This window comes from Passer montanus, unplaced genomic scaffold (assembly GCF_014805655.1).
Source record: "Passer montanus isolate IOZ18808 unplaced genomic scaffold, ASM1480565v1 scaffold4, whole genome shotgun sequence".
NCBI lineage: Eukaryota > Metazoa > Chordata > Aves > Passeriformes > Passeridae > Passer > Passer montanus.
Window position 1 is genome coordinate 8,622,159 of NW_024368818.1, and position 18,735 is coordinate 8,640,893.

General features: G+C 35.6%; 1 protein-coding gene across 2 annotated transcripts in view; it reads right to left on the minus strand.

Moving 5' to 3' along the window:
- The window catches only part of DYNC2H1 (dynein cytoplasmic 2 heavy chain 1), a 145,427-nt gene extending 126,780 nt beyond the window's left edge, over window positions 1-18,647 (minus strand). Inside the window, exons 1-21 of one of the 2 annotated variants that reach the window (XM_039718294.1) lie at window positions 18,423-18,623; window positions 15,915-16,085; window positions 15,265-15,400; window positions 14,842-14,960; window positions 14,153-14,297; window positions 13,148-13,380; window positions 12,776-12,910; window positions 12,569-12,682; window positions 12,295-12,406; window positions 12,026-12,150; window positions 10,737-10,912; window positions 9,192-9,387; window positions 8,516-8,611; window positions 7,848-8,000; window positions 7,639-7,737; window positions 5,354-5,493; window positions 5,037-5,265; window positions 4,482-4,609; window positions 3,141-3,256; window positions 1,761-1,888; window positions 136-285 (exon numbers count right to left, since the gene is read on the minus strand). In XM_039718294.1, coding sequence (XP_039574228.1) covers window positions 136-285; window positions 1,761-1,888; window positions 3,141-3,256; window positions 4,482-4,609; window positions 5,037-5,265; window positions 5,354-5,493; window positions 7,639-7,737; window positions 7,848-8,000; window positions 8,516-8,611; window positions 9,192-9,387; window positions 10,737-10,912; window positions 12,026-12,150; window positions 12,295-12,406; window positions 12,569-12,682; window positions 12,776-12,910; window positions 13,148-13,380; window positions 14,153-14,297; window positions 14,842-14,960; window positions 15,265-15,400; window positions 15,915-16,085; window positions 18,423-18,623 — 3,102 coding nt within the window. Of the gene's footprint in view, window positions 1-135; window positions 286-1,760; window positions 1,889-3,140; window positions 3,257-4,481; window positions 4,610-5,036; window positions 5,266-5,353; window positions 5,494-7,638; window positions 7,738-7,847; window positions 8,001-8,515; window positions 8,612-9,191; window positions 9,388-10,736; window positions 10,913-12,025; window positions 12,151-12,294; window positions 12,407-12,568; window positions 12,683-12,775; window positions 12,911-13,147; window positions 13,381-14,152; window positions 14,298-14,841; window positions 14,961-15,264; window positions 15,401-15,914; window positions 16,086-18,422 lie in introns of both variants that reach the window. The other variant, XM_039718295.1, reaches the window with a different exon arrangement.
- Between the last annotated feature and the right edge of the window lie 88 nt (window positions 18,648-18,735).

Sequence of the window (18,735 nt, forward strand, 5' to 3'; positions counted from 1 at the left end):
CCTCAACTCAATAATGCCCATGTTATTATTGAAGTGACAATATTTATGGATTTAATCTAAGAAAAAAGTATTGTTCCAGACATATTCAAAATTATTTCAACATTTTCAGGTAAAACCTTAAGCTTTCATTGCTACCTGTTCAGCAATCATAAGCTGGTGGCTTTCCATCATTAATTCAAATTTATCCCATGTAGCTCTTAGGTTACTGATACTGTCCAAACCTGCACCAGACACAGTTCGCAGAAGTTTGTTTTTATCTTCAGCCTCTTGAAACAGGAGAAAAATCTAAAATTGGAAAGATCAAAGATAAGTGTGCATGTAAAAATTCAGCAAATCCTGCTTACTTAAAGCAAATACATATGAATAACCAATTCTGCATGCACAAATAATAAGTTTGTATACAGATGCTTCTTTAATACTGTTTATAGAATAATATTAAAATATTTGAAAAAATAATATCTGAGGTATTTAGAGAAATTCTAAACCTTGATCCTAACATGAGATAAACAGAAGTGAATATTAACTATGAAAGAGGTAAATGCCACCTTATACATTGCAGAGATCAACTCAATCAAACTGGAGAAGAGCAGCAGAGCAACAGAATGTGATAAATCTGCATGTATGTTTGCTGACTTTGGCTGGAATGCTAGTAATTTTTTTTCTTAGTATCTGTTGTGGACTGCTCAAAGTACTCATAAAAGAATTGGAAAAGGAGACCAGTCTGTGAGATGATAAAGTTTACTGATGATAACTATGTTATTTCAGGCATTAAAATACTTCACCTGAGAAGAACTGCAGAATGAATGTATAAGAAATAATGACAGATGATACTGGTGACAAGCAAAATTCAAGCAGATAACCATGAAGTGACATAAATGTGAAAAAATAAATTTCACATGTACAAGTTGAGTCCTAAGATAAAAACTACACTTGACTGCTATCTTAGGGTTATGACAGCTAGTTTTACCAAAATGTGAGCTTAACCTAAGAAGCAGGAAGCAAAACAAATGTTATGAGTCACAGAGATCAAAGAGATAATAATAGATAATATTACAATTTCATCATGTAAATGGTTTATTCAGATATTAAAAACTTAGAAAAATCTGTTGGTCACACACAAAATGAAATAGAAAGAAAAGACTTATCAAAAGACAACAAGGACAATCAAAGTTATGAGTGGGCTTATGCATAAGAAGAGATTAACTACCCTTCAATCTACAACAGATATCGCTGATACCAGACGCAACAAAGTAGAATACTTTCATGTGCCATGAAAAGGAAGAATAGGAACTGTTTGGTCCATATCTCTTCCAATATAAGACACAAATTTTATGAAGTTAACAGGTGCCAGTTGGAAAAAAAGAAGAGGTGTTCTACATGTAATGGGTAACTGAGCTACACTTTACCAGAGTATATTTTGGATGTCAAACACACGTTTGCTCTCAAGAGAAGACAAGGTAAGGCTGTGGAAAAAAATCCACTGAGTGTTACTATATGCTTAGAAACCACATAAAACTCAACAAGGTTCAGATTGCAGTTTAGAAGTAAAAAGTATCAAAAAAGCTAACCTGATTGTATGTTTTCCCCTAAATAAATCCCTCCACTGCTGGACACAAATTACTGTGCTACCTGGACTACTGCCCTGACACTATGTGACTGAGCATGATCTTTACTAGTTATTATTAAATGTAAGTTTCCATACTAGAAAGCAATTACAGTTTTATAGCTGTTGCTCTGGATAGAATAAAATAGTATCTTACCCCCTCTTTTCGTTCATGTAGGCTTAAATATTTTAAATTGTCTTCTGCTATTTCATCTACAGTCTGGGGCCTAATCACAAGTGTTTCCATGGCATCAGTGAGAAACGTAGAAACATCACAGAGGTGAGCTACACAAAGATGGAAAACAAAGTTATCATGGAAAGAATATTTCTAGTTTTAAATATCCAAGTCACACAAATGCACAAGCATACAGCATTAGTCATAAGTATACAAAGTATTTGTTTAAAAATTGCAGATTCCAATCTTGTCTACTACCTGAACAAAAATTGCACATTTGTGTTTACAAGTAGCTTTTCAAATGTAATCCAGTGTGTTCAGTGTATGATTTAGACTACAAGTTTTAGATCTCCTTTTGAACATTAGACATAAACAGATGACGCATTTATTTAAATACTTTCAAAGGTTCTAAAGGTCTTTTTTTTTTTAGGTAAACAGATAAAAATTGCTTTTGGGTTCTTTGGGGGTTTTTTCTGTTTATTTTGGTTTGGGTTTTAGGGAGGCTAAATAACTAAAGCCACCTTGCCTTACATATTGAAAAGACTCACAAACAAATTCCTGCATAAGCTTTAATGTGGTATTTACCTATCAAGGTAAATTTCTTTTGGTACTGAGAAAGGAGCTTTATAGCTCCATGAAATCTTCCAGGAAAGATTCAACTTTCAGGCTATGAAATAATTCACTTTCTTGCCCAATCCCCGTGATGTGTTTCCTATGACAACCATTAGATTTAAAGCACAAAGCACTGTTATTCCTCATCATGTATGCTTTATTCCACTTTGTCCTGCTGTTTCATATATAGGTCAACCATCCAAAACGGGGAAATGTTTCGTATTCTTCAACATAGTTTTAACAGTTTTGACAATCAAAGTGATAAGCAATTCCATGGAGTAAGTCCAGATTATTTTAGATTCTTATTATGTATTTCAATTTGTAAAAGAAAAATCTAATAGCATTTTTCTTACATTTTATGACACCTTCTCAAACACCTAGGAAATTTTCTTCCCTCAAATATCAAATTAATTTTCTTCTCCGAAGCAACAAAATTTTTCTTCAGATAAAGAAGCAAGCAAAATAATGTTCATATGTATTCTTTTACACCTGTAACAGAGGTGGCCCAAACAAGAAAACAGGAAAGCTACACAATGGACATCAAAGGGTCCTAGGCTATGTCTGTGGTGAAAAAATACTATTGAGAAATATACAGCTGTAACAGATTACTTTCTCTGCATTGTGATTTCTGCAGTTCACTGTGCCTGAAAGCAAATTATTTCTATAAAAAAAGTATTTGCATTAACACAAATGTGCCCAAGTACAACAGAAACGAACAAAACTAAAATACTGTTCATTGACACTATTTACCTTGAATAGATTTTCTCAAAGAAACAACTAGAATGTCATACAACTTCTGGATGAAATCATCAATCACAGTTTTCACAGGGTTGCAGTTCACAGTTAAACAATCTATTCTGATTGTGCTTCAAAAAAAGAGATTAAAAGACAGCAAATATTCAGTAGCATACTTACATGTTAGTGTCTCTAGATCTATGCACATCTATGTTTACCCTAACTTCACAGTTTAATGAAAATTTTCCCTTATAATTCTACAAGTGAAAGTCATAGCTTAATGGGAAATTAAGCCATAGTATTGAAATATTTACAACAATCATGCATATATACTTTCAGTTTTATGGGGACTGAGGTCCAATGCTCTGCTTCTCCAAATAGTTAGAAAATGTAACTATTTATATTTGCATATACAGTGCCATAAAATTCTGAAAGGCTATTAACATACTCAAAAGAAAAATACTTTCATTATTTGTGTATTCATGTCTTTAATTCTCTGATTTCCATCACAGTTTACTAACTCAGCCTTCAATAGCAATAAGAACTGAAGAAAATCCAGAGAGTCATTTCATATATATCTAATTTATCAGTGACCATAAGTAGATACCTAAAGAACACTAAGGAAAAGGTCTACCTTACTTGATATCTTCCTGACTATCCTCCCTCAACACTAATATTTTCAGCTCATGGATTTCTTAGCAACATGTTGCTTCTGGCTATAAGGCACATAAGCCAGTTTCTCTTCTATTCACCTGGGTTTGTCCATGAACTCATGGAAATCTTTACTGCTCAGAGTATCACTGGCCAGCAAGTTCTACTTCTCCAGCATGAAATGTCACATCTTTTTCCTTGTTCTAAACATGATTCCTACCAGTTTTACTTTAGAACTCTAACCATACAGTACAATAGGTTCATGCGATTATACATAAGAATAAAAGCCTACCCAACCATATTTTAAACTCTAAGTTATAAGAGGTAATTGATGTTTCATTACAGGAATTACTTCATGACAAACATGTGCTATGTCTGTTCCTAACTCCCATATATATTTCACATGTACAGGACTTAACTAAAAGATTTGTTAAAATATTATGTTTTGAAATATTTCAGAATTAGTCCTGAATTCTGAGGAAGTTTCTCATTATATCAAGAGGAAGTAATTAATTTTCAGAGAAGATGACACAAATAAAAGAGAATATCTAAAAATAAAAATGAAAAATCAAAATCTGAACATTTAAAAACCACATCCACATTTTAAAAACATTTGAAATTATATCTTGATCTCTATTTTACTATTACCTTTAAACTTTCTGATAGAATACATTATTCAAACAAAAGAATAGAGTTACACTATACCTTGGAAGACGTTCTGCTTCTTTCCCTCTCACTTTTAATGCCTTGAAGTTTTTTTCCCAGTCCTGTTTGCTAGAAAGGTGTGTCTTCACCAAAGGTTCCATATCTACTTGGCCAATTACAACCCATTCCTTTCCATGGAAAAGAAATATTTTCCAGATTAAAAAACTGTTTCTCAATAGCATTAAAATACTCTAATAATGTTTTCAAGTTACATTGTACTTCTTCAATTATCTGTAGATTTTTTTACTGCAAAAATCAGGAGGTAAAGAACAGTTTGACATGTTCACACATTTAAGGATATTCAAAACAGAAAGACTGAAAAGTCAGCTATTATACAGAGCATTCAAAAAGAACTACACATATACTTCAAGTCAGGCATGTGCTTAAGTGGTTGGCTTAACATGGATGGACTTGCTAAGCTTTTGCTTATATGCCTTGAAGAAAAGGACAACAATTCACAAATGTCATTGCTCAGCTACTTCTAGTATGTCCAAAGCGTAAAATGATACAAATCTAAGTGAAAAAAGGTATGAGTCAGTCCACTACTGAAAATACCTTGAATTGATTAGAAACATCTGCCAGCCTTCTGAACAAATCTTCTGCTTTACTGAAAGCGGTGAGAAATCCATTTGCATTTCTTTCGGTCATAACAGTGAATATAGACTCATCTTCTGCCTCACTTACTCCCCTAAACTGATTTGGAATAGAGATGAATCTCTTCATTTCTCTGTAATATCTAGCTCGTACTTCTTCAAAAGGAGGTCTGAATTGCAAGCGACCTTGCCTAAAAGGTGAAACAAATAGAAAAATTAGTATTTTAATGTAATCTGTGCCTGAATATTTTCTTTTAAGGCAAAAACCCAAAATCTTACTTGAATGTTAGATCAATAGTTATCTCTGGTAAATTCTCATTGAGTGCTTCTAAGCCCATTTGATACTGATGCTCCAGAGCTTTGTAAAGTTGATGATTCCAGTGTTGTCTCCAGGCTTTCATATCACTTGATTTGAAACCCTAAAATGTATTAAAATTAAAATTATTTTATTCCTCCACAATTATAAGATGAAACTGCACACGGTATAAAATCTGAAGACCAGAATCTTAGTAAAATTCAGTAATCACACAGCTGGCACAGACTGGGTCATGGCACCAAGCTGGTCAAAGTTTCAGGACCATCTGAACAACATGCTTAAGTCGCTTTGTTTAGTTTTAGATTTAGATAGTCCTGTGAAGAGCAGGGTGTTGGATTTGATGGTCCTTGTGAACCCCTTCTAACTCAAGATATGACTTTTTGATTTTGTGACCAATTATTGCATTTATTGCATTTATTTCAAATTAATATAGGAATTAAAAAGGTATCCAAATTAAACAGTCTCTGTGGCAAATCAACATAGGAATTTCACTGAGGTTCATCACCCATTGGTTTACCAGAACGTTACTGGGTTACTCTAAAATGCACAGGACTTGGCTGGAAATAACATAAAGAGCTGGCTGAATAAGAGATTTAAACCTGTATCACACTTTCTATTTTCTTATAATATGTAAGCTACCTTTTAAACAGTACTTATAAAAATTCTTGTGTGTTTCCACAGAACAATGTTAACTAATAAATTAATGTAAAATTTTACCTCAAAGAATCCAGTTTTTCATCAAAATCTGCTACACTGCACTGTAAGAACATGGAAAGCCTTATCATACAGTCAAGCTCTGTAAATCACAGAATATTCTCAGCGGGAAGGGACTCACAAGGATCAACAAATACAACTCTTAAGTGAATTGTCCATATGGGGTCAAACCCATTACCTTGGCATTATTAGCACCCTGACTAACTGAGCTAAATGGTCATTTGCAAGTCATGGAGGGATTTGCAGAAAGACAACTTAAGCTAGGAAAAAAGCTAGAAACTCCCTCCAGCTTAAAAGGTACTTTTGTTTAATTGGAGATTTTCAGGCAGGGCTGTGGAGGCAGTCCAGAGCTGCTGCAGGAAGCTATACAGTTAAGGTCTGCCCTACAATTCAAAGCTGCCTATAGGACCTCTTCCAAAAGAAAGATTCTAGAGATTAAGAAAACCTGAAATTGTCTTAATTAAGCTTTAAAACAACTATATACAGGGTTTTTAAAGAAATATGTCATATTTTCATGACAACAGCAGTAAGACTATACCATCTTATAATTTTTGGAATGTGAAAAAAATATACATTCAGTTAAGTTTTATCACTTCTACTCAAAGATTTTTGCAGAGTGACTGAATACAGTTTAGGTAATTTTCCATCTAAAAACATTTTGTAACACCAAAATAATTTTCAAACAATACTAAAGGAAATGTAGATTCTTCTCATAAAATATACTGACTTAAAGAGAAAAATCTGCAAACTAAACTTGAAAAGAAACCAAGCCAAATTAATTTTCATATTATCTTGAGAGAATAAAAACAAAATTAGAAGTAAAATACTGTAAAGACACTGCATTTATTTGACTAGCAAATAACAACAAAACTAATCTGCTTTGTGTTATAAAGGATAAGAACATATACACCTAAGAATATAGTCCTTGGATGGCTGAAGGCTATAGGAAAAACTAAACTGACTTGAATAATAACTCAAAATAGCCTACTTTGATAATATGATATTTTTAATCAAAATTGTTATCATCTTGCTCAATGACATTAAGGGTCTTTTCCAACCTTAACAATTCTATGATTCTACTCTAAAAGTTGTCAGTTGATAAGCGAACAAACAAAAATATGTTTTTTCTCATTATTTCAGACAGAAATGCATTTTAATTCCAAATTTTATACATTTTTTTAATTCTGTGTGTGGATCACTCATTATCTGTACCAATTTCCTCATTTTACCTTGCATTAACAGCTCAGACACAACTGACCTACATTACCCAAAGTTTTCCTATTTCCTCATCTAACACCTATCATTGACGAAAAGTTCTTCTCCCATTGCTAGTATGACATAAAAAATTATCTCCTTCCTCCTCATCTGTGATTTTATCTCACATCTGGCATTAACTAGGACACAAATGTTTTCCTAAGACAACTAGTAACTCCTTAATCAGAATTAATTCAATCATGCTATGCTTGAGTCTTAAATCTTGATTACGTTGAAAAGTCAAATGTTCACAGTTTGAAGCAGGAAAATCAAACCCTGCCTGTGACTCGAGGCTGGCAAAACCAGTTCGGAGCTCCTGAAGCCCCTCTTTCCAACGCTGCTGCTGCCGCAGTAGATCAATATTCATAAGTGATATGACCTGTTAAAATAAATTTAAGGAATAATAAACATACTCATCATCATGTAAATTAAAGAAAGATTAAGATATGATATAACAGACATGACTTCAATTTCATCTGGAAAATATACCTTTTGAATGAAGTTTGTGTGCCACTTTCTTAGTTTTCTATTTTCAGTGGAAATCCGTTCAGCAGCACCTTGGAGTTTTTGGATATAAGCCTCCAGTTCTCTGGGATTATCCCATGTTATTTGAGCTTTTCCTCCAGGACCTGATTTTGAATGCTTTAAAAACACACAAACTTTGTAACATTTAATGACAAAAACAGTCTACTAGCCAACATCCAGAAGTGATAATATAAGAAAGATGGTTTTATTCCTAGCAAAACAAATGGAGGATCTCCTTATCCCTACCTGTAGTAGAGATAAAATAATCTGGCAAATCACAGACAAAGCATAGCATTATAGCTACATCAGTGCACTGGAGAAGGATTAATGACAGACTCCTAACAGAAATTGAAATAGATCAACTGATGTTGAGACTGCTGCTCCACAAACATAGGCAGACATCTGAAGATGAGAGGACACCTTAAATGCCTGTCTTGGTCTTTGTTCTGCACAGATCAAAACCAGAAATGTTTGGTTTTGATTAATAAAAATCAAATAATTGCTAATCAACTTCACCTGTTTATCAAGAAATACTCTTCTAAATAACAATGTAATAAATGTAGAAAATGCAGTGCAGAATATGCACAGATACCACCGAAATTAAAAAGAAAAAGATAGGGGAATTCTTTCACCTTAATTATCTGTTCAAATGCTAGAGCAGATTGTAACATCATTGGTTTTTGACTCCAAATCATTTGTTGATCAATAGAATTATAGAAATGCGCCACCTGTAAAAAAAAAGAGAGCTTAAATTTAAAAGGAAAAATTAAAAGTCTCATGTCACCTTTGCCCTAGTTGTAGGGGTATCCCAGATATCAATGACACCTCATGTGAAATTGAACTGAAACACAAGCCAAACAAAAACATGTGGTATTGAGTACAACTAAAAAAATAGACCATCCACCCCCAAAAACCCCACACACATTTTCATTAAAATACTTGCTCATATATTTGAAAACTACCAATGGTGAGGACAAGTTGCTACATTTTATGAGCATTCCCTTTAGTCATAATTATAAAAAACTGAAACTAAAACCAGGTAATCAACTGTTGTATTTTTATATATTCATACAGTAATTTCATATGGCTTCAATACTATATTTCAAAAGAAGACACATTCTGAAATTGTAAAGCATATCTTTACTTTTGTTTTCTTTTATGGGCTTCACTAATATGTTCAAGAAAAAAGTCACTTTCATACAGACAAGCACAGTGAAAAGCTTAACCACACAGACAGAAAAGACAGCACTGTAGACAAGTTCAAGCAGGGAAGTCAGAACAGGAAGTTATTACAGCATAATCTTATACCTGCTTGAGGATGACTGCCTGCTTGCAGAACTTTTGTGCAGTCTTTGCAAGATGCTGTATTTTAGCTGGTATAGCAAACCCAAGTGCTGATAGCTGACGTACTTCTCTTAGCAGAGTCACCAAACGATCTGAGTAAAGTATGTTTAATGCTCCAGAAATGGGATCCAACTCCATCACAGGGCTATTAGCTTGGATACTGAACCAAAATCAATCATATTACTGAACAGAATTTGATATTTATTCTTACTTTGGTGCGTTTTACCGTAATATCACAAACTATTCTAAACAGCTTGATGTCATTCTATTTTGTTTTTCTATGCACATTAACATTTTAATTTACTCAGAAATTATTCCAGTAACCTTTCCATTAATTCAAAGCCAATGAAGATAAGACAGATATTTTTTGCTTACAGTTTTTCAGATCTGTGATGATAGTTAACATGTAACTCACAGCTAGACAGTATTCTAGATTACACTGTATCCATCACAGTCTCTCAAGCCTTACCAGCTCTGGTCTCCAGCACTGCAAAGTGGGGAGAAAATAATGAAGGAACCAGTTCTATGAACCAGAACTTGCATCAATGGAGCATTTTGGTATATTCAGCCAGTTGCTAATAAGAATATCAGCCTATTTTCAGACTCTATTTTTTTTTTCTACTTTAGCAATGCTTCTACCACCATCCTTTCACAAACACTTCAGCCTTACTCATTTTTTTCTATTTTTCTTTCATCATCTCTTTTCTAGTTCCCATACCCATTGTGCTCCCCTATGTAGGGAGCTACTTATTTTCTTGTTCTTTTAATTAACCACTTTGCATCTTTTAAAATCTTACAATAACAAAATTTTATAGTACTAATAAATTAGATGGCTGTTATATATTTGAGTATTTTCATTAAAATAAAAGCTTTTGCTTAAGTATAAACTCCTGTATCCCCTGTAACTGTGGACAAATTCTTTTCAGAGGAATTTTGCAACACTCAGAGCTGAAGACAGAAGTAATGTGGCCAATCAACTAAAATTCTTAAAATATATTTTAGTATCACATACAGAAATTATATTATTTTGGGGAAAAAAAATTCATTAAGTTTAAATTTATATGCTTACCCTTCTTTCATTTGCCTTATGTAGACTGCAGAATTTCTTGTGAATGGCAATTAATTTGTTACTCTACATGTGTTATCTGTATATCACAGCTCTACTCTCATCTAGTCTCTATACATTATCACTGTAAGGATTACAATGGGTAACAAGTAAAAACAACAAGAAAGTCAAACGTCTTTCATTCCAGGTGCTAACAGAAACTTCAAGATTAGTTATGAATCTGAAATATTAGCTGTTAATTAGTAATTAATAATATTGTCCTGTATACTCCGCCTTACCAAGCAAGACTGGCAGGATGATGAAAGTGGAAGTTGCTCTATTTGTGTCTCCATGCATTCTCAATCCTTTATTTTTTTTTATTTCCTTTGTCAAGTTCTAATGAATTACACCACACTACACATTTCATTTTTTAATAAACATTATTTAAACAAGAGTGTATTTACCAAAGTCCTGACTTGGGATTTGATAATTCTGACTGGATATTCCTAGACCAATCATCAAATTGTTCTTGCTCATATACTTTCAACTGTTCCAGAAAACCATTTGCACTTTGATGAAAAGTTTGAAATCCAGGTAAGTCAGACAGAAGAGCCTCTGCCAGCTTGATAGAATCATCCACCTTAAACACAATAACAAAGAAAAGAAGGTTAACTTCCCAGTATTCAATCAGAAAGAAAAGAAAGAAAAATCACTACAATAAAAGTCAGTATTACAAAACATCCAAGCTGACTAGGAAAAAAATAAAGTGAATTCTGAACTGTGTCCCAGATGTCTGAATTCTCTTTACAGTAAGCTGGGTTTGAATAAGCTGTTCACTGACAACACTGACAATGGCATCCACCCCTATTAAGATACGCCAGGATATCCCACTTGGTCTTTATTTAAGTCTCTGTAAAGGTACAGATCTCCCATGAGTCTTCTGTGTATCTATAAGTTCCATGACAATACTCAAAGGCATTTACAATAGAATTTCACATCTACAAGCGGACAAATGAAAATCCTGGTCAATACAATCAGTGGAGATTTGAGAGCCAAATTCAAATTAAAAAATTCATCACAGCCTAAAGCTTCTGACATACATCAGCTTATAGGTTAATAGTTATTCTGGGATAAGCATCTTCTATTCTTATTCAAACCTAGAGTTATTGAAGAGGGCACTTATGTTCACAAAAATCATTTTGGTTTTCACTGGTCAATGTTGTCCAAAAAATGTTAAAGTTTCATACTAAAGTGTAAATACAAACTTAAAAAAACAAGATAAATTAAAACAGAATAGTTGTACTGCAAATACTGCAGCAAATACTGCAAATTCCCTGGCAAGCACAAGCTCAAAATGTACTACTCTTAGATTTCAAGAAGATACTACAAAGGTTAGTAATAACAAGTGAGGATTAGGATTTCAGAATCTGGGTATCTGTGAATCTTAAATACAATTTTAAAACGTAAACGGATGGGTAAAATTTAACAAAATCACCTACTGAATTGAATTTTGGTCTTTTACCTAATGAATTCTGTTTTTTTCTTTTTTTTAATGGCAGTTCAGTTTACTACAAAAAAGACTATATTTTGGGTCTGCTAATAAAATTAACTTAGCAAGCAGCACCACTGTTAAGGATCCTTGATTATATAACTCTAGGGAAGTCCACAATTTTTGTGTGTGGAATTCCCCACAGAAATGTCAAATACCATGTTTTACATTCTATGAAAAATCATGTGTAACAGAATCTGTTACCTTCAGCTCCAGCTGCTGTACCCATACAATATTATTGACAACTTCAGAAAGGTTCTTGCCTGACAGTGGTCCAGAAACATCACCAGGAACACCATGGCACCGAGTTCCAAAGTCTGTCTCATAGTCTAACACATGCAAAAATTCATTAGACCAGAAATCTAACAGAACAACCTTATATCATTAATGCAATTATAAAAATGTACTAGGAAATCTGGCATAATTCTAGAATTAAATAAAGATCCTAGCATTCACTAAATGCAATTAAATACCTTTGACATAATCTTGAAGTGCTGCCAGTAATGTTTCCCTCTCAAAAAGCAACTCTTTGCTTATATTTGGGTGCTTTATCAGTTCCTTATGTTTCTGAAATATTTGAAGAAGCTAGAATATAAAGATTTTTAAAAGTTACCACTTTCTTGTGAAAGAAAAACATAGGTTCACACCACCCAGTAATGCTGTCTTTCTCATATCCCCTAAATGACTACTTAGGAATTAAATAACTTGATCTTCAGGAAAATTTTCAGAATACAGAATTACCCATACCTGCTGTGGACTGTCCTGAATTTCTGAAATAATTTTCTTCAATTTGCTTGCTATTTTTTGTTCCACTGGTGCAATAATTCTTTCATATTGAGAGACTGCTGCTTTCCATAATGGCTAGAGATAATGAGTTCATGTGTTAGTTTAGGGCTATATACATAGCAGAAAGACACAGAAAGAATGCGAATAAATTAAAAACAAGCATTATACCTCTGTGTAAGGATTATAGTGTACAGGATTTAGGCCAGCAAAGGGTTCAAACACATGGGAAAGATGTAAAGAATTTTTTTCTCCAGCTGGCAAAAAGAACATAAGTTTTTCATGAAGTGTTCTAACAGTTAGCACCTATGAGGGAAAGAAAATATTTGATATAAAAAATGTATTTTTACATAAAATTTATATTTACAAGTACACATCTCTCTCCTTTTTACAAGAAACTTTTGAAAGACTTAGACAAACATTATAAAACACTATCTGACTCTGAAAAGACTATGGAAGTATTTTAATTCCCTTTTTTAACTTGAAACAATGCTGTTTAATTCTGTGTCTAATGAAACTAATGCGTATAATTCAAACTTCTACCTCATCAAGACGTTGTCCAAGTTTGGCTATCAGCTCAGGGAAATATTTCTCATTTTTCCATGGATGTAGAGTGTAATGTTGCCACAGCTGTCCAGTTAGGTATTCACAAGCTGACACCCATTGTTCACAAACCAAGATGCCAGCCTGTATATTTTCTTTAACACTGTGAAAAGTATCCTCCCACAAATTCAAAGCTGTTAATTTTCTCTGAACAAATCTACCTAGTGAGCCACCTAGAAGGCAAAAAAGTATAAAAATCTGTTTGTTTAAAATAATTCCTTTAAAGTGAACCACATTCTAATCACATTTGAAAAACAACAGTGTATTGTCTTGATTTCAAACCACACAAATGCAGCAATAACTGATTATTTTGTTTCAGATTCAACAGATCTCTTGAATATCTCCAAGGTAAACAGAAGTTGGTCCAACATGTGAAGCTGACAGATTTGGATTCTGGATTCCACACACAAGCACCTGCCTTTATCAGCAGCAACAGCCATATCTGCCTGCTCCCCACAACTCTTCCTCTTCCCCACACACACAACTGGCAACCTCACTGTCCTGTGCCTGTCCCCAAACAAGGGGCTGCTATCAAGAGAAGGAGAGAAGAACCTGTCTGCACATCCTGCTCTCATCTCCACACAGACTGAACCAACATTTAATGGGAGTTTATGTAAATAAATTTTCTCCTCTGAAAGAAAGGCAGAGAGTCAAACAGAAGCATGACTGCCAGCTTCTGTTTGACTCTCTGCCCACAGGATGAAAGGTATCCAGCTCCATCTTCTATCTATCACCTTCCCAAGCATGTGTGAAAGCATCTACCAGAACTGGATGAATTACCACATACTAGAAGGCAAATAATATTCATGAATCATAATTACAAGAAGCAAGCACCCTCATGCTGTGGGCTGTTATTGGTGCCTTTACAAGGAAGAAGGTCTCTGCTCAAGGAGTCATTTTACTTTTCTCAACTGCTCATTTAACAAAGACTGTATAAAGGTTTACCTATCACATCCAAGAGATTATGCATGCGAGACTGTGGATAAGGATCGTGGTCTGTTTGTCTCCACACACTATCAAGAGTGTCCTTGGTAGCCTCCACCAAATCCACAACTTCAAATAATGAGAGGGTATCCAAGTTGCAATAATCCTAGAAAAAAATATCCTTAATACTCTTACTTTGCAAATAGTATTGTCAAAACATTTACACTTTGCTGAAGCTGGCAAGTGGTGTAGTTTCCTGAGGTTTACTGCATAACAGAATATGTCATAATCCTCTTGAAAAACCAAGCATCTGTGTTAGCTTATTCATATGAAGTATTCATTGCCATCTGAAGCACTATTCAAGAAAGTGCTTTGAGGGTCCCTGAAGTGTCGCATAACAGCATTAACAGCGTCCTTTTCAACTCGTGAGTCAATCCCCAGCTCACAAACTGTAACATACAGTTGTACTTCCACAGCAGCTCCTAGTATTCAATGATCAAATCCACTCCCAAGTAAATGTTGGCATTCCCACCCACCACTGTCACTACAAACTACATTAATATCATTTAAAGTAAAATTCTGCCTGAGAAAAAGTAACTAAATAGTTATATATTCATATACTTGGAAAGAGAGTACACTGACACAGATTTCATAGGAAGAGTGGTTCTCACTAAGTCTAGAAATATTTCACTAATCACACAAAAACATACTTTTGCAATGTCCTCAAACAGGTCTCTAAAATATGAAGCTCTCTCTTTACTACATCCTTTATTTCCATGATGAGCACATTCTCTCCAGAACTGAAATTCATCTGTTGGTGTAAGTATAGCTGCAAATAAAATAGAAAATATTTCTATATGAAATGAAAGAATGTTTATAAAATACATTCAGTCAGAACATACTTTCTAAAGCAAACTTATAGATCTGGTTATGTAAATATCCTTAAACTTCTGATCCTGACTACATGCAGTACAAAAGTCAACTCTGCTCTTCTAGCATGACCATAAGTAATTCCAGTCTGCTAACAACAACCAGTTATATTTTACACTGTGCAATCACTGGGAAACCTAAATTCTCAACTTGTAAATAAATTATTTACTCTGAATTCAAAAATTAACTATAAAAAAACAAACCTCGCACATCATCTTCACTAAATTTTGTTCCTTTGTAACTGGGATCTGATCTTCTGAGAGCAGTACTCAAGCCAGCTTCAAGCTCACTTAAAAGTTTTTGGAGCTTGGGATCAAATGCTTTACTCCACTTCTCATCCTGTAATGAAAATTTTGAAAATTATTACTCACATGATAGAGCAATTAGTATTTTCTTCCCATTAATAATTAAAAAACACAAAATTGAGATTAAGAACCAAGCACATGGTGGGACAATGTAGCGGTTTTTTCCCTGAAGTCAAGGAAAAGCACTTCATTCTTTTGCTTTAACAATTCAGAATAATACTATAAAAAACATTTTCATCACAAAGTCAAAAGACACTTGTCAGGTTTATAAAGGCATCCTGAAAGTGTGTGAGCCATTTTTCCACATTAATCACCAATGGCCAGTGTATTCCACATTTCCAGTCAGGCATATTTATGACCAGAACCTTCCTGATATAAGCTTAAGTACTTTCTTTCACTTAGAAATTATAACTATCACCCATTGCTTAATCTCCTCAAATATTTTGGTTTCATGATATAAAACATTTAGCTCAGAATTGGGTAGCATCCTATTGGATTCTAACGTCTCAATATAAATCTACAGAACATTAAACTAGTATGTTGCTCACCTTTAGTAATACTGGTGCAAAAACCTGTCGTACAGCTTGATAAAGGGTGTTGATTGGTGAATCTAGCATAGATGACACAAGAATATTACTGTGAAGATTATCTTCAGTAATTACATCAGGTCTCAGCTTAAAGAACACCAACACATTATTCTTTGAATCAGTAGCTTCAATCTGTAATAATCAAGAAAACGGGATTTGTTTAGAAAGCTGTTACTAACAGCTACACTACATATACCATTTACACAAACAATTTGCATCAAGAAAAAATATAAAATAACCATATTACTCCCTCTGGGCTCTGATAAAATTCTGATAGCATTTGTTTTGCACAGAAAATTAAAATTTCTATTATACTTATTTCTGAGTCCATAGGAACCTGACTTCCAACATCAAATACATAAAGCTTTCTACAGCATATAATGTCTGTAAATATCATCATTTCTTACTATATTTTGAAAACTTCACTTAACACTTTCTCTGGACAAAACAGAAACTCTGTCTTGTGCCTAGAGAAACTAAGCATTAAGCCTATTTTTTTAATTGTATCTTTATGCTAAAAACCTTTGGGAATATTTTTCTATATATTGTAAATGTTCTGTATGATTTTCCTGAGTTTGTAAATCTATTATTCATATATTTCTCAACAACAGAGACAGGCATGCTCCTTCATCAGTAAAATCATAAATTGTAGCATGACTAATGTTCCATCCACAGCCCAACTTATGGGTAAAGTTCCAAAAATTGCCATAAAGTAATTAGTGAAATTATTTGTGGCTGAGGAGAATTCATAGTACAGGAAAATTTATTAAACATTTTATAAATTAATAGCAAAAAGATATGCTAAGTGAAATCCCAGATTCTCTGCAACTGTAAATATTTGTGTACTATTTTTCTGTTAAAAGAAACAAAGGGTAATAATAACAGCCTTCAGTTTTATTGGACAGTATCAGTTTTACTCTCTTATCGAGTGTTTAGCCCAACTCCTACAGACATAGCTTCCCTGAGACAACAAGTACAGATAATAGCACCAATATGCATCTTATCTTCCACAGCTGCTGAAAGCTGCTTCGTATTTTAGACAGTGGCTCAGCAGCACCCCCAAAACCTGGTACATCTTGTTCATTATGTTCATTCTTGCCTGACTATAGCAGGCACTAGACTTCACAGAGGATTAACCAAGGAGTTATGTAAGTTACGGGTCCACACTCCACAGGCTGGGACTCCTTACATGCTTCTTCCATGTGTGAAGCCACCAACATAAGACACCAAGTCCCCGGTCTCCTGCAGAACAACAGGTCCCACTGTCAAAACCCACACCTTTTCTGTACACACCACGCCGTGGCCGTGCCTTCCCTACACGGTGACACTGAGTGCACATCACACCCTGTGGTAGCAATCCAAAGAGTCGCTTGCTGAAGACAAGATTTAAGGCAGGACATTTCACACAATGAACCTCAGATTTCCTCACAGCTGGACAAATCTATGGTAAAATGCATGCTTTGGAAAAACACGCGCTTTGGAAAAACACGCACCTTGGATTTGTCAAATATCAGCCAATGTGCCATACACTGGGTCCCATTCCCTGCACGTACATTGTCCATGCAATCCTTTGGGACATCTGGATGCAGCCATGCCCAGGAAGAAATCACACATCCAACTCCACGCTCCAGGCCATTCACATAGAGACAATACACAGCACACTAAAACTGCACCAACATGGGCACAATCTGCTAACAAATGTATCGTCAGCTGACCATATGGTCTTTGTGGACTCTGGGAACTGTGTTCTTGTTTCAGCAAGGACAGAGTTAATTTTCTTGCAGTGCTGTATTTTGGGTTTAGTATGAGAATAATGTTAATATCACACTGATACTATGCAGTGGTTGCTGCTGAGCAGTAACTACCCAAACTCAAAGACTTGTGAGTGCTTCGTGCTCTGCCAGTGAGGAGGGCAGGGGAAGCTGGGAGGCAGCACGGCCAGGCCAGCTGCCCCGAACTGGCCAGAGGGATATTCCGTAGCACAGAGCTCAGTGCATGAACTGGGGGGAGCTGGTCGGGAGGCACCGATCGCTGCTCGGGGACGGGCTGGGCATCAGTCAGTGGGTGGTAAACAACTGCACGGTGCATCGCTTGTCTCCCTTGGGTTTTATTCCCCTCTCTTGACCCTTTTCGTTACAGTTATTATGATTAGCGTGTTAGTAGCTAGCTATTATTGTTTTATTTCGTTCGTTTATTAAACTGCTCTTATCTAAATCCACGGCGTTGTTTTCTCTCCGATTCTTCTCCCCACGGCGAGGTGGGGGGACAGTGAGTGGTACTTATCTGCCGGCTGGGGTTAAACCACGGCAGCCGCCAGCAGCTCACAGCAGACACAGAGACTCGCACAGATATTCGCAGGAGGGACATGTCTCCCAGATCTGACACCAGTTTTTACGGCCACCAAGCCTGGGCTGACTCCGGGCTCAGTATCGCCGCTCGCACGCCGGGACGCGGCGGACTCTACGGTACCTTGTTGGAGGCGCTGAGCTGCGCGCCCGAGCGCTGCACCACGAGCAGGAACTCGTTGCCGTCGTCGAGGAAGCGGCTCAGCTCCGGACGGGAATGCAGCCCCGCGGCCAGGGCAGCGGCACCGCCCGCCGGGTCCAGCCCGAAGTAGTTGGCAGCCGTGGCTGAAATAAAGCGCTTCCTCCTGTCCCCCTCCCCGGCCATGGTGGCGGCACGCACCCCGCCAGGCAGGATCAAGGCGGGAGCGGATCCAGAGCGCCACGGGAGCACATGCAGGCGCTGGCGGGAGAAGACCCAAAAAGCTCACGGCGGGAAG